This window comes from Eupeodes corollae, chromosome 1 (genome assembly GCF_945859685.1).
Source record: "Eupeodes corollae chromosome 1, idEupCoro1.1, whole genome shotgun sequence".
Taxonomy (NCBI): domain Eukaryota; kingdom Metazoa; phylum Arthropoda; class Insecta; order Diptera; family Syrphidae; genus Eupeodes; species Eupeodes corollae.
This window is the reverse complement of record NC_079147.1, coordinates 51554232-51569424: the sequence shown is the minus strand read 5'-3', so window position 1 is coordinate 51569424 and position 15193 is coordinate 51554232. Positions and strand designations below refer to the sequence as shown.

Below are 15193 nucleotides of genomic sequence, written 5' to 3'. Positions count from 1 at the left end.
AATCGAATATCCCATAAGTTTAAATCATATGTTATCTATAAGATGGCGGAAAAATGTTTAGGTTATTTTATTGGATTCATCTGTCGCCGACCGGCTCTTTATGATTTGAGAGTAGAAATGTTGTTTGGACGAGTAGGCAGTGAAATAATAATATTCAGCTCATAACATTGAAATATGGAAACTACAGGTGGTGCTTTTAATATACATATGTACATATATTTAAATAACACTACTTTATTTTTAAAATGTCAATCCCGTTGTAGTGTCATCTAAGGCGCCAGTTATAGCTATCATTGAAATCGATCCGGAACATTTTTGAATCGATATTTGACGGTGTTTCTCTTTGATTAGAAATGAAAATTATATACTGATCGATCGGACATCACCAAAAGAATTTTTTTTGAGGAAAAAAGTGTAATTACGCATTTGTTTTTTCTCTGAAAATGTTTTTTTCTATTTTCCGGACGGAAATTCAATTTCCTGATCAGCTTATACTTTTATGTTCAAAAGTGAAACGAATGGTTCCACTGATCTGCGTTCCGAATTCGCACAATTCCAATGACAGATTTCTGTCAGTAAAAGTTTTTCGGTGGATTTCAATCAGGAAAGTTTTTTCAATGACAGAAATGTTTAAGGAAAGCTATAAGCGACCTGTCAAAAAATGTACAATGATGAAAACCAATGATAGCTATAACTGTCGCCTAATTTTAAAAGTGGGATAGTTTTAAATTAATAATACTAGTTTGAATTCAATGAATCTTTATTTTAAAATAAAATATTTGCTCTTTTATATTAACCAATCGATTTGACATTTTGTGAAATTTTCGTAATCTTTTGGATTTTAACTATACTATGTTTTTCTACAATCAGTTTTTACATCACTTTTTTGAAAATTTCACCGCGTGACCAATGAAACTTAATTATTTTTCCCGCCGCATATTTCGCCTGTCTGAGGTCGTAACTCTAATTTAAACGCCTTTAGCTTTTGTCGCACACGCACTTTTACAAACAAACTTAAGTTTTTCAGTCACTTAAATAAATGAAATGTAAAATATAATTATGCAATGCAAAATATTTAAAACCAAAAATATACCGTCATATAGACAGGAAATAGAAACTCTGTTCAGTATAAACTAATTTAACAAAGTAAAAGGAAAAACGAACTGTAAACATATCAATTCAGTTAAAACGTGACATTTTATGGGTAAAATGATAATAAAATGCAAATATTTATATTTACAAAAAAACTAAATTATTGTATATGGACACAAGAATGTTAAGTTCAAAAAAGAAGGCTATAAAATATCTGTGATTTTTGGGAAAAATGTAATACAAAATTGACGTCTTTTACTGAAAAGGAAAAACGCAAACTTATGTTTTTCCCAAACTCCACAGATATCCATATTTTGGTTAAAATCAATCAATAATAATTTAAACAAACAAAAACTAAAATTTTATAATTTATTTAAGAGAATTTTAATGCTTTATTTTATCTGTAAATAATTTTCTTATGTCAAGCAAACTTAAAAAAAAAACATAATAATACTCGTAAAATATTGAAACAATTTTAATTCTTATTCGTTATGAATTATTATCACACTAAATAATTTAAGCTTCTTAACATTTGTTTTTTTTTATTGAACTTTTTGTAAATTGTTGTTAAATTCTTATTAAACAAAAACATATTTTTAAGTAAGTAATATTATTTTATACACAAAAGCTTAAAATTTAAGAACGCGTATACTTAAATTTGATTATTTATTACTTTTAAAGATTTTTGGGAACTTTTCATAGTCGAAAAGACATGTCTTATTTTTTAAGCCGTTTATCGTTTTTTATTTAAAATATTAGTATTTTGTGTAAGGTATTGATAATCTTAGCATGAGATGTTTAGCACACCCTATTTTACTTTTTGTAGAGAACACGAAATACCAAAGTGGTTTCTGTCTTAGAGTTTCTCTCAATCCCAACCTGAGTCCTAAGTCGCTTTTGAAATGTTCCCTTAGTTTGATTTTAATGACTCTTCGTTGGTTTCCAATTGTTATTCAAAGCTGATTAAGATATTTAAGCAATTATTTGTATCTTACGTACTTACTTAAGTTGGCGCTACTGCCCATTGTGCCTTAAGTAATAACTTTCGCCACCTTAGTAGATCTCTAGCTTGCTGCCTCCAGTTTCGAATACCAAGTTGACTTGCGTCAGCCTCAACCTGATCACTCCACCGGAGATGAGACATGACTCTGCTTCTTGTTCCCCCAGGCTTCGCACGACATGCCCTAGCCATCTTAAGCGTTGTACACGCAGTTTTTTGACCAGTGGCAAGTCGCTGTACAGCTCGTATAACTCCTGATTAAATTTTCTCCGCCAGATGTTACTTTGCCTGTCGATACAAACAGGACCGTAGACCTCTCTCGAAGATACCAAGAGATCCTTCATCCGCCTGGGAGAGGGTTCATGCTTCTGCACCATACAGCAAGACTGGGATGATTAAAGTTTTGTACAGTGTCTCTTTGGTACTTCGCGATAGAGCCTTATTCCTCAACTGCTTACTGAGGCCAAAGAAACAGCGAATTGCAATTGTAATTCTGCGTTTGATCTCCGTGCTGATGTAATTTGCAGAATTAACGGCAGTGCGCAGATAAACAAATTCGTTTACCACCTCCAAGTTGTACCTGTCAATCGTCACATTTTGACCAAGCCTACGGTGTGAATCGACTCTATTTGACAACAGTAAATACTTCGTTTTGTCCTCAGACTCGACATTAGAGAAGGCACCCGTCACTGCTCGTTTGGTTCTTCCCACAATGTCGATTTCATATGCAAGAACAATATTAAAGCAGCTACATGACAGCACATCGCCTTGTTGAAGTACTCTGGTGGTTTCGAAGGTTTCGGTCGAGTCTCTTTATTTGTATCTAAATGATGGAATTATTTAAGAAACTATCTCAATTACTGGAATGAATACAACAAAATATTCAAATTTATTCTAAACACTTTCCATATACTTTTTGACCATTTGAAGCTGGCCCTAAATTTGTTTTGATTTGATTAATGAAAATGTGATTATTGCTAGATAAAAAATTTAAATTAAAGTTTATTTATTTATATATTGTAATGTACTAAATGACAGTTGTTGAATTTGACGTTTAAGTATTGCATCCAATGATCGCGTTGGGATCGTTATTTTGCTGAGCTTGCTTGCTATCTAAGTGCCAGTGTTTTACGTGTAAAATAACAGCTGATCAAAAACAGCTGAGATGTCAAAAAAGGTGTCCAAAGGTATCCAAGAATTTCTGGGGTATGTAGGTATCTGACAGAACAGCTGATTAAACACATGGTTGAATTTCAAGAAACATGAAAATTGATTTTAGCTTTTTGTATTTGTTGGTAAACAAAAAGATACAAAATGTTGAAGTTGAAGTTGTATTTAAGGATGTTCTGTACATAATAGACTAACTATTTCTAGGTATTGTCCCTTCATAATAGCCCTCGTTTCTGTTGGGATAGTTGTTTGTTAAACGTAAATCGTTTAAAATCGGAGATTTCCCAAGTTAAATATTAATCGTAAGCAATTCCAACTGAGCTAATAGGAGATTTAACATAGATTACAGAAGTTATCTCTTATTTATTAATTTTTTACGCACCTATCAATTCATTACCGTCCGATGAATTAGTTAAATTATCCATTAAATGTTTTATCTTACAACAATTTTGACTTTAAAGCTTAAATTTTTCTCTGCTTTTTGTGAAAAGCTAAAAGTTGTTTTTATTTTTTGACAGCTATCCAACTCGTTCAACAATGTATTTAAAAATCCACCTATCCAAAATACCCTATCCAACACGAGGTTGAACGCATCCAATTTCTAATAACTAGTTTTTTGACAAACTGGGAAATTGCATATTAAAAACTAACCTAGCATTCAAGTCCTTTTATGTCACCTGAACCTGTACAATTTCTCTCTGTCTTTTTTAACAAGTAACTTAGAAGAGTCCGGAACTCCAGAAGCTCTCATGTTAACAATAAATAACATTAGAAACAGAAGCATTCATTTTCTTTCGTTAAAATAATAACACATTTTGGGTATTCTACTATTGAAATAGGTTTTTTTCTAACGTCAAAATGATAAATTGACAACTCTTATTCTGTCAAGATCAATTTTAGATTTGATATTGGAGAATGCTGCATTAAACATTATTTTTTTTCGGTTCTTAATTGTATGATTCGTTAACACAAAGCAAAAAATAGTTATGTTGGTACTAATTATATCGACCGAAAATGCACATGACATCTGTCATCCTACGCCAAAGGAACAATTTCTCCTATTTGAAATGGCTTTTATTTAATTTATTCAATAAATTCAATGACTGTCGTTTTACATACAAGCAGGCTTTTAGCAAAAGTATAGACATTTTATTTGACCTCTGGGTTTTTTGGGCTTAAAATGTATGTTACAGGCCTATTCTGCTATTCATCGGGGGAGAATTATACTTGAATTTTCACTAATCATTATTCTGCTATTCATTCGAAGTGAATCTGTGTATGTCGGTAACGTCGGTAATATTGCGCGGTATTCTTCTATTCACGTGAAAGCAAAATTTTGTTCCATTCTTCCAATATACCGGCTTTTAGTTGGTTTTTATTACTTATTTTTGATTCTCGGACCTTTCTTTCTAAATAGACCCAAAGATGCTCAATGGGGTTAAGGTCTGGGGATTGGGGAGGATGAGGCAATTGCAATTTTACATTATAGTGAAGTCACTCCTTAACTATCCTAGATGAATGTTTAGGATCGTTGTCTTGCACAAGTAAAAAGTCGTCTTTTGAGGCCAATTTTTAAAACGCTAGCTTTCAAATTTTCTTTTAAAATTTGTAAATATTTATTTGCATCCATTATTGTTTCTATAAAAACACCATTGGACCCCATAGCTTCCCAGACCATAACATTTCCGCCTCCATGTTTCACCGTTGACAGCAAATTCTTCACATCTAATGCTGTGTTTGGTTTCCTCCACACAAATCTGCGACCGTCCGACCTAAAGACATTAAACTTGCTCTAGTCAAGGTATAACACATTCTTCCAAAAATCACCAGGTTTCGAAACATATGCATTCGCATAGTTAAAGCGTTTTGAAACGTTTTCTTTTCAAATATAGGGTTTTTTTTGTACCGTGCGACCATTATATCCCTTTGAATGCAGAAATTTCCGAACAGTTTGAGGGTTAAGCAATATTCCATAAATTCCTTGAATGTCAGCAACTATTTTAGGAACACTTAACTTGGGATTAGCCTTTGCCATTCTTTCAATTTTTCGTTCCATATGAGCGTTTTTGTTTTACAAATAATTTTTTAATACATATTGAACTGTAGACGTTGGTCTACGAATAATTGACGATATCTCAGCATAACTTTTTCCCTCGTTTCTTCGTTTGAAAATCAGTTTTCTTACTTCAAGAGGTCCTTTTTTATGAGAAGCCTCCATTTTCAAAAAAACTTCGCAAAATAAAAAAAAAAAAAACAATTGAAAAGTTCAATACACAACGCCATACTGAGCCTAGATCTCTCAATATCATTACAGTACACAATTTACATTTCAAAAAGAACCGTTATTTCCATTTTGTTAGAGAAGAGAGCGTGTACGAACATTTGATTGATGTACTAGGAATTTTTTTACATTCCTGGCAAAATTCTACAAACGGTAAAAAAAATCATGAGGCAAAGCTCGAACATTTTGTTGCAGTTTTGTTGCATTTCCTATTATACATTATAATTTTATCAAATAAAGTCAATAAGCTCAGATTTGTGGTAGGAAGTTCATAGTGTAAGGGAAACCCACTTATTTTCACTGTGCAATTTTTGATGTAGTGTAAAATGCTGCTATTCACGTCGATCGCATATTTGATTCACCCGTTCGATTCCCTTTCACACTGCCTTTGCACTCTGCTATCCATCAGGTGAACTACATTATCCTAAACTAATTTGACATTCACGTAAACAGCTGTTCAATTGACAAACTTGAGAATGTTGGATAAATTGTTTTGATTTATACAAAAATTAAGTCTAATCAATCCAATTGTTTAATTTGTGTAATTTTTGGAAATGGACATTATTCGACTTTTTATTTCAATTGTAAACAAAGAAATAAGAGAATCCTCAAACAGAGAAATGTTAAAAAGTAAAAAAAAAACTTAGCCACATCTTTTATTGGTGGCCCAGGAGGTTCAACCTGTCTCTTAGGCTATTCCTCATTTCTCGGAGGTCTTCGGATTGTCGTTTTGCATTATATTTTGCAATATCTTTTTTTTAATTTCATTACAGAAACTATTGTTGCAAATTGTTCCTTGAGTGTCGTTTAATACTAATCTTCTATTTATAAAAAAAATATTCTTAATCAAGCAATAAATTAGTTTTTACTTACAGTTGTGTTCAAAAAAATAGGAGTGCCTGTTGTTTTTAGATTAAACCGTGACTCAAAAGTTGTATAATTTTTTAAAATTGTTTTTTTAAATTTTTCTTTTGGACAAAATAGGTAATCCAGTCTTTTATTATTATGCTTAAAGACTACTTTGTTTAAAAAAAATAAGGTAGTAAAAAAAATGAATTTTATCAAAATAAAGCCAAAACGAACTGTTCAAAATAATAGGAGTAAACAAAAAAAAAGTATAAAAAACTAAAAAAAATATTCAATATTAAGATTTTTTGCACATCTGCGTGGCATAGAGTTCACAAGGGCCTGACAACGTTCAACTGGAATTTGGTTCCATGTTTCCTCGACTGCTGTAACAATTATGTTAATTGTTAATGAAATAAAACACTAATAATTTAATTATAAAATACAAATTTATTATATGAGGTTATCTTATCTTAACAGCGGTCGAGAATAGAATGATCTTAATCCAGACAAGAGCAAGAAAGTAGTTTCTTCTTTCAGGTGTAGGAATACATTATGTTTGCGTTCTTAATCTTAACATTATGCTTGCATTCTTAATCTTAACTATTTTACATTAAGGTATGTGTACATTAGCTAGCTTATTACACGCTTTTTTCTTTAATAATTTTTTTTTTTTTTTTTTTTGAAATTATATATACATATATGTATGTACCTATATAAGGTTTCAGTCCCAGCCGTATCTTTGCGGTGGACGTACAGTTCTTCCACTACTAGTTCTGTATTGTTCATTACCCATTACTGGTATACTATCTTTATTTACAGCAATTTCAGGTGTCTCAAAACCACATTTTTCGTTTGATTCTGATTCACTACTATCAGCTGTTTCATACTCATTATCTGATGATGTACTTGTATTATTAAATGAAACTGGTAGTTGTGAATCATCCACATTACATTCAATTTGTTTAGTCTTATTTAGAGATTGAGAATTTCTTTTATTATTTCTATCTTCAGGAACAATTTGAATTTCTTTAAAAATATCTGGATTTGTTACATTTTGTTTGATGTTTTCTTCATACATCATATCGCTAACATTAAAATTATTATTTTTAGTTTTAGCAATGAAGCGTCTATTACGCCTAAAATAATTATCAAAGCTATCTTTTATAATATATGAGCGATTATTTACATGATCAACTATTGTTCCATAATACCATTCTTTTGAATTTTTTTTAAAAATCACACGATCACCCAACTCAAGCACTGGAAGTGATTTTGCACTTCTGTCATAATAATATTTCTGCTTTTGCCTTTTTTCTTTAAATTTGGTCTGAACAAACTTCTCATCTATGTGATTTCTGTGAAGTAAGGAACTAGAGATCGGCATTCTTGTTTTAACCATTCTGCCAAAAATTAATTGAACTGGGGCAAGTCCAACGCTTGCCACAGGCGTGGTATTGTACTCAAGCAACCTATACTGAAAATGTTTTGTTTCTTGTGCTTCATAGCACCTTTTAAGAATATTCTTTGCTATTGCTACACCCTTTTCTGCTAACCCATTGCTTTGCGCATACCGTGGACTTGAAAATCTCATGATTATGTTGTGACTGTCTGCAAATTTTTCAAAGTCCCCGGAGGCAAAAGGACTATTATCACAACGAATAATAGTTGGGTATCCTATTTTATTGAAATTAATCTTTAGTTTCTCGATTATATGACTTGAAGTTTTGTTACTAAGATTTTCTACTATTACAAAGCATGAATATGCGTCAATAATGGCCAGAAAGTCTTTTCCCGCATACTCAAATAAATCCATAGCAATGATTTGAAGTGGATATTCAGGTTGATCATCTTGTAATAGTTTTTCCTTTTGAATGTTTCGCGTAAATTTTTCACAAATTTGACAAGATTCTACAATTTGCTTTAAGTGAACACTCATGTTTGGTCAGAAATAGTGCGCTCTTGCTCGAGCAAGTGTTTTTTCTATCCCCAAATGTGGAGCGTGTATCCACTTCGCAATTTTGTTCTGTAATTCCGTTGGAATTACTAAACGATGGTTACGAAACAGTAATCCATTTTCAAAATGTAGTTCTGACTTATATTTATGAAGTTCTTGCCCTAACTTACTTAGATGATGGAAATTTGGCCAACCATTTTGAATAAATCCGACTATTTTCGAATATTCTTCATCACGTTTTAAAACAGAACTGTAAAGGTCATAGTTTGCCATCGATAGGCATGCAGACTTAGTTACAGTGTGAATTATTCCCATTAAGTTTTCGATTTCCCCACAGCAACTTAGTTGTGCACGCGATAAACAGTCTGCTACCAGCATTTCTTTGCCAGGTTTGTAAACTACTTCCATTTTAGGGTATTTCAAGAGTGCCATAAACATACGTTGCAATCGTGGTGATACACCATCAATGTCTCTACGGACTAATGTTTCTAGTGGTTTATGGTCACTTTGAACTGTAAATTCACGTCCATAAACAAAAAAATGGAACTTTGTACAAGCAAATAGTATAGCTAAAAGCTCCTTCTCTATTTGTGACCATTTCTGTTCACTGGTACTCAATGTGCGAGATGCAAATGCGACAGGATGCCCTAGTTGCATCAAGACACAACCCAATCCATCCTTGGACGCATCTGTTTGTATCACGACAGGATTATTTGCATCATAAATTGCTAAGACGGGATCAGAAGTTATAATCCCCAATAGCTTATTTATTTCTTCCTCATGTTCAGCTGTAAGCTTAAACTCAACGTTGTTATAAGTAAGTTCACGTAACTTGGCAGTAAGCTTTGATAGATTAGGAATAAATTTTGCTAAGTATTTAAAAAGACCCAATAATCGCATAATGTCTTGCTTACATTTAGGTTTTTCCATATTTAAAATTGCATCGAGATGCTTGATTTCCGGTTGAATTTTCCCATATGACAAAATATGTCCCATAAACTTAATTTGGTTTGCCCTGTACTGAATTTTGTCTCGATTAAACTTAATTCCATTAGCCCTCGCACGTTCTAGTACCATTCCCATTATTTTGTCATGCTCACTTTCATTTTCAGCAGCTATGCCTATATCATCAAAATAAATCATAGTTCCTGGGATGTCCCCAAATATTTGAACCATTTTGCATTGGAACATTTCAGGAACATTATTAAGTCCGAATGGTGCACGATTGAACTTATATCTCCCAAATGGGGTCATAAATGTTGTAAGATCAGCACTAACTTCATCCAATTGCATATGCCAAAACCCATTAGAAAGATCCAATACAGAAAACACACGTTTTCCTGCCAGCCTGGACGTGAAGTCATCGATTGTAGGAATTAGAAAATGTTCGCGCTGAATACATTTATTAAGTGGTTTTGGATCAAGGCATATCCGAAGCTTCCCATTTGGTTTCTCTACTATTTGAAGATTATTTACCCATTCAGTTGGATAATTTACTACAGAAATTATACCTTCCCGCAACATATTTTCAATTTCTGCTTTAAGTTTATCTAGTAGACTAAGTGGTATTCTTTTTTTATAGTGCAACGATGGCCTAGAATTTTCTTTCAATTTAATTGAATTGGTTCCCGGAAACTTACCAACACTACCAAAAACATCCCCATTAGTTTTTATGAATTCAGTGCATGCCAGTGATGAAGACATGACAGCGTCAACATCAATTCGTTTTACCAACCCAAACTCCCTACACGATTCCAAGCCAAGCAATGGCTCATGACTATCATCAACGACATAGAAGTGAGAAGAGTGTTCAGTTTTTTTTTCTAAATCATAACACGAAAGCTTTACTATGTCAAATACATTAATTTTATTACCATTGTAATCAGAGATTAGCAAATTATTAAGTTCGTTTTTATACTTTAATTCAATGTCAAGTTTTTTTGTTAAATAAACCGGTATACAATTGACATCAGATCCAGTGTCAAGTTTAAAGGTGATGTGTTCATTCCCTATCAAGAATGTTTTTTTCCATTGCTCTTTTTTTCCAAAGATATTCGAATTTATTCTATAGTGACATTTTTCATTTAAATAATAAGAACTATCAAAAACATTGCTTTGTAATTTACCTGATGAGTCACCCCAGTATTGCAAAGAGTGAACCGAAGGCTTTCCTTTATTGTAGTTGTCTGGCTTTTTGTTTTCCTTATGATATCCAGTTTGCTCCCCTTGTTTTCCTTTTGATTTGCACAACCTTTGATAGTGCCCCTGCTTTCCACAACATCGACAAGTTACCCCGTTTGCTTTGCAGCTTCTAAGATGTGAAGGAGTGAAGTCGTCCCCACAGTTGTAGCATCGTCGATTTATAGCGCTGATTTGTTGTTGTTCCACACTGTATGCCTTTTGAGCGATGGCACCTCTATCAAGCAAAACTTTGTTAGCATTTGCTGCCTCGAACGCCTTGCAAACTGAAATCACGTTTTGCAGTGATTCATCCCTCCCATCCAGGAGCTTAAGCTGCAGCTTTTTGTCATAGACCCCGATGATGATTCTGTCCTTTATCATTTTTTCTTCGTAGGAGACACCACAAGCACAACCAAATTCGCAGAACTGAATTTGTTTCCTGATTTCAGTTTCGAAGTCAGTGAATGACTGCTTCTCTTTCTGCAATATTTGGTTGAACTTGAATGTCTCCATTGTTACATTTTTTTTTGGAATGCAGTAGCGGTCGAAAGCAATTATGATTTCCTCAAGTGTGCGTGACTGTCGCTCTTCTGCTTGATTCTCGCCTTCGCCTGCTTGTTCGTTTCCTGGAGCCACAGCATTTTGATTTCCCAGTATTCCATCAGTTGTGCCATCATTTGGGAACAACGTGGTATAAATTTCCATTGCAGCTGGACCTATAAGCCATAGGAATGTTGCAATTTTTTTTGTTTCGCTTTCCTCGTTTTTTCCTGTGGCCATCATGTACATTAGAAATGTACGTTTCCAGCTTGGCCACTGTTTCCCCAAATGTGAGCAATCTAGCTCAGCAGGCACGCGGTCAGATGACGTCATTGATTCTAAAAGTTGATTTCCAAGTAACAAAAAAAAAATACACGTACAGCGACGCGATACTTTTTCTTTTGTTTGTTTAATACTCCTCCGGTAGTTGCTGTTGTTATTGAGTGTTTTTTTTTTTTGTATGTATCCCACTTTTGACACCATGTAACAATTATGTTAATTGTTAATGAAATAAAACACTAATAATTTAATTATAAAATACAAACTTATTATATGAGGTTATCTTATCTTAACAGCGGTCGAGAATAGAATGATCTTAATCCAGACAAGAGCAAGAAAGTAGTTTCTTCTTTCAGGTGTAGGAATACATTATGTTTGCGTTCTTAATCTTAACATTATGCTTGCATTCTTAATCTTAACTATTTTACATTAAGGTATGTGTACATTAGCTAGCTTATTACAACTGCGTCCCACAACCGCCTCGAATTCAAGGGTCTTCGTCGAGAAACACCCTTTTTCACATCTGCCCATAAATTTTCTATGGGATTGAGGTCAGGCGACTGAGCTGGCCAGTCCATGACCTCAACCCCATTGACCCGAAACTATTCCTTGGCATACTTACTGGTGTGTTTCGGGTCGTTGTCTTGTTGAAATACCCATTTAACCGGCATATTCCAACTCGCATAAGGTAGCATCACACTGGATATTATATTCACATAAACGCGCTGGTCCATCGTGCCAATGATTTGAAGTATGGGGCCAACACCAGCATATAAGAAACTGCCCCATGCTATCACTTTAGCATCTCCATGCTTTACCGTTTTAATGGTGTACCGAGGCTTAAACTCGGAATTTTCTGAACGTCTAACGTATTGCCTAGAGCCAGTTCCACCGAATAAAACAATTTTGGTCTCGTCAGTCCACAAAATGTTTCGCCATTTCTCTGCAGGCCAATTAGCATGGCTTCTTTCAAATTTCAAACGAGCGGCCGAGTTTTTGATATTTTTTTTTTACGTACAATATAACTCACACTCCTATTATTTTGAATAGCCTGATTGAGAGTAAAGATCATTTGATCTCTGGTTACAAATGTAAACGGTTATGAATTGCAAACCAGTTCATTATTTTATCATCTTTAATGTCCTGTTATACTTACCGGTAGAGAAATGGGCCCATTACCAGTATGCGCATGGTAAAAAAAATACTTGAGCAAATTTTGTAAAAGCACTGCTATTATTTTGAACACAGCTGTACATTTTGCTAACAACAATTAACAATCCAGACATCAAATGAAAAATCCGCTACATTTCACATTCGGATCTGAATTGTATAGTAAAATGCGTTCACGTGAATAAAAGAATAGAGAGCAATATTACCGACGTTACCGACATACTTCACAGATTTACTTCGAATGAATAGTAGAATAATGATTAGTGAAAATTCAAGAAAAATTCCCCCCGATGAATAGCAGAATAGGGCTGTATAATTGCAGGTTAATTTTGGAAATTTGACATTACATTCATTATCTAAAGAAAAACAAATTATTTTTGTAATAAAAATGGAAAGTTGCGGGCCTATGAGTATGAACAAATTTTTGTATTTATATTACAAAAATATTTGCTTTAATATAAATTTAAATATTTATAAAAAGATTTCCTAAAGTGGAGATACATTTTTGAGTGGGCGCTCCCCACAAAAATTCTGCTTCTTAAAATATTAATTCTCCCTATAATTTCATAGATAAACTTCTCGGTTTTACTTATTGTGTGTTTTAATTTTTTAAACAATTACAATATAATTAATTGATATCTTTTAAAAACATCGAAAAATATAATATTTTCTTATGCACCTCTTGTTTAAATTGCTTATTTTTTTTTCAAAGCACCAACCAACCATATTCAATCGTTTTAATTCCTAAAAATTGTGAAATTAATATTTACTCCACTCCATTTATATTATAAATACCTTCAACTTAAATTAATTCAATTCATCATATATTTATAATCAATTTGTGTGAATACTATGAAAAACTAATTTTAAAAAAAAATATTTAACAACAAAAAAATTGAAAAATCATAATCAAATAATTGCCACCCAAACTTAATTATCTGCATTGTTGCTTTTTATATACAAATATTTATTTTAATTAACTTTAATTACCTATAATAAGTAATGATTTACAAAAGTTTAATTTCCTAATTAAGTTTGTTTTCAATGAAACTTTTAAAGTGGACCAATTGTGAATAAGATTTACCATTGAAAATAATTTATCAAAATATATTTTATTTTAATATGTTACTAAATATTATTAAATTTAAGATTTAGTTGCACAAGACAAATACATATATAATATATAAATAAAATACGTATAGGTACACTTTATTTTACTTATCAAAATATGCCATAATTGTTATACCATTAAAAAAAAAACAACAAACAAAAATAGAAATTAAAAAAAGAAATAAAATATATAAACAAATATTAATATGTTCCTTTAATTAAAAACAAAACAAAATAAAAGTACACATTTTGTAAGGGAGCGTACCTAAAGTAGAACAATTTCTACTCTTACTAAGTTTCTACTCTTTTCTCGAAAACAAACTTCTTACAACTTATTCAAAAAATAAAAATATCGCAAATATGCTATAAATCAAATTTAGAGAAAAAAAAAAAAAAATATTTTATTGTTTTATATATATTTATGTGAACAATATTTGTTTATTATATATTATTATAAAAAAAACACGACTCTTTTTAGATTTAAAGAAAGCTTTAAAACAAACTTAATAAGTAAGAGTTAATTAAATTTTGAATATAAATTTACTTACTAATTTTTAAGCATTATACGGTTACTTGAAATTAAAAAACAAAAAAAAACAACAAAACATTAAAAAAAAACATAATTAAACATTTTAAATTACATAAATTGAAAACAAAACAAAATAACGTCTTAATAGCATATTCCAGTGTATTGCCTTAATATTTATTAGATTTTTAAGTCAAATTCGTAGCTATTTAAAAAAAGAAAATTTTAAATATTTTGTTGGCTAATTCTGTTCTGGAAATAATTTTTTGTTATACAATACATAATAAAATAAATAAATAATACATACATATATACATACATAACATACATACATATATATACAAATATATATAAAAAAAAGTGTGCATTTTTGCAAATTAAAACATATATAAACGTATACATATTACAACAAATATTGTGACATAATAATTGAAATTATTGCAAACCAGCATAATTTTAAATTAAAAAAAAAAAAACAAACAAAAAAACAATTATTATCTACTTTTTAAGAAAATAATTTTTTTAAACTGATTGAGAAATACAACGAATAATTAAAACACAATTCTTTAAAAAAGAACATGTAAAGATGTCAAATGTAAGGCAAATAATATTAACTCAGTTTGTTGCTTGATTTAAACAAAAAAACATTAATTATATATAAATTAATATGTAATTAAAAAATCTCTCTGTTTATACAATATTGAGTTTCAATTTTTGAAATTAAAATTCCATTGACCATGGGTATTTAGAAATTATAAATAAATAGATGAATAGTAAAATGATAGTTATTTTATTTAATATATTTAAATTAAATTAAATATTATAATAATATATATTTAACAAAAAATAGAAATTTAAAATAAAACAACAACAACAACAACAAAATAAAACTGGATATGGTGCATGATGCATGAATGCATGAAATTTATAAACAAAACAAAAAAATATATGATAAATAGTTAAATTATTATAAAACAAACAATTCTTTGCTAATATACATACATAAAACAATTTTTTTATAAATAATAAAATAATAATAAT

The 15193-nt window shown here is 31.2% G+C and overlaps 2 protein-coding genes across 2 annotated transcripts in view; one reads left to right on the top strand and one right to left on the bottom strand.

The window, feature by feature from the left end:
* Positions 1-15193, top strand: part of LOC129939506 (Golgi SNAP receptor complex member 1) — a 261115-nt gene that overhangs the window by 134413 nt on the left and 111509 nt on the right. The gene's annotated exons all lie outside the window — the stretch shown is intronic.
* LOC129939503 (uncharacterized) lies at positions 10193-11563 on the bottom strand. The gene is made up of 2 exons (XM_056047536.1): positions 10473-11563; positions 10193-10411 (listed from the first exon to the last, which is right to left on the bottom strand). Exons 1-2 carry the CDS (start codon positions 11548-11550, stop codon positions 10407-10409), a joined length of 1083 nt encoding a protein of 360 aa, XP_055903511.1. The 5' UTR covers positions 11551-11563; the 3' UTR covers positions 10193-10406.

What these genes read in the sequence shown, in the direction of transcription:
- LOC129939503 (XM_056047536.1), bottom strand. Translation starts at nt 11,550, where the DNA reads ATGGTGTCAAAAGTGGGATACATACAAAAAAAAAAAACACTCAATAAC.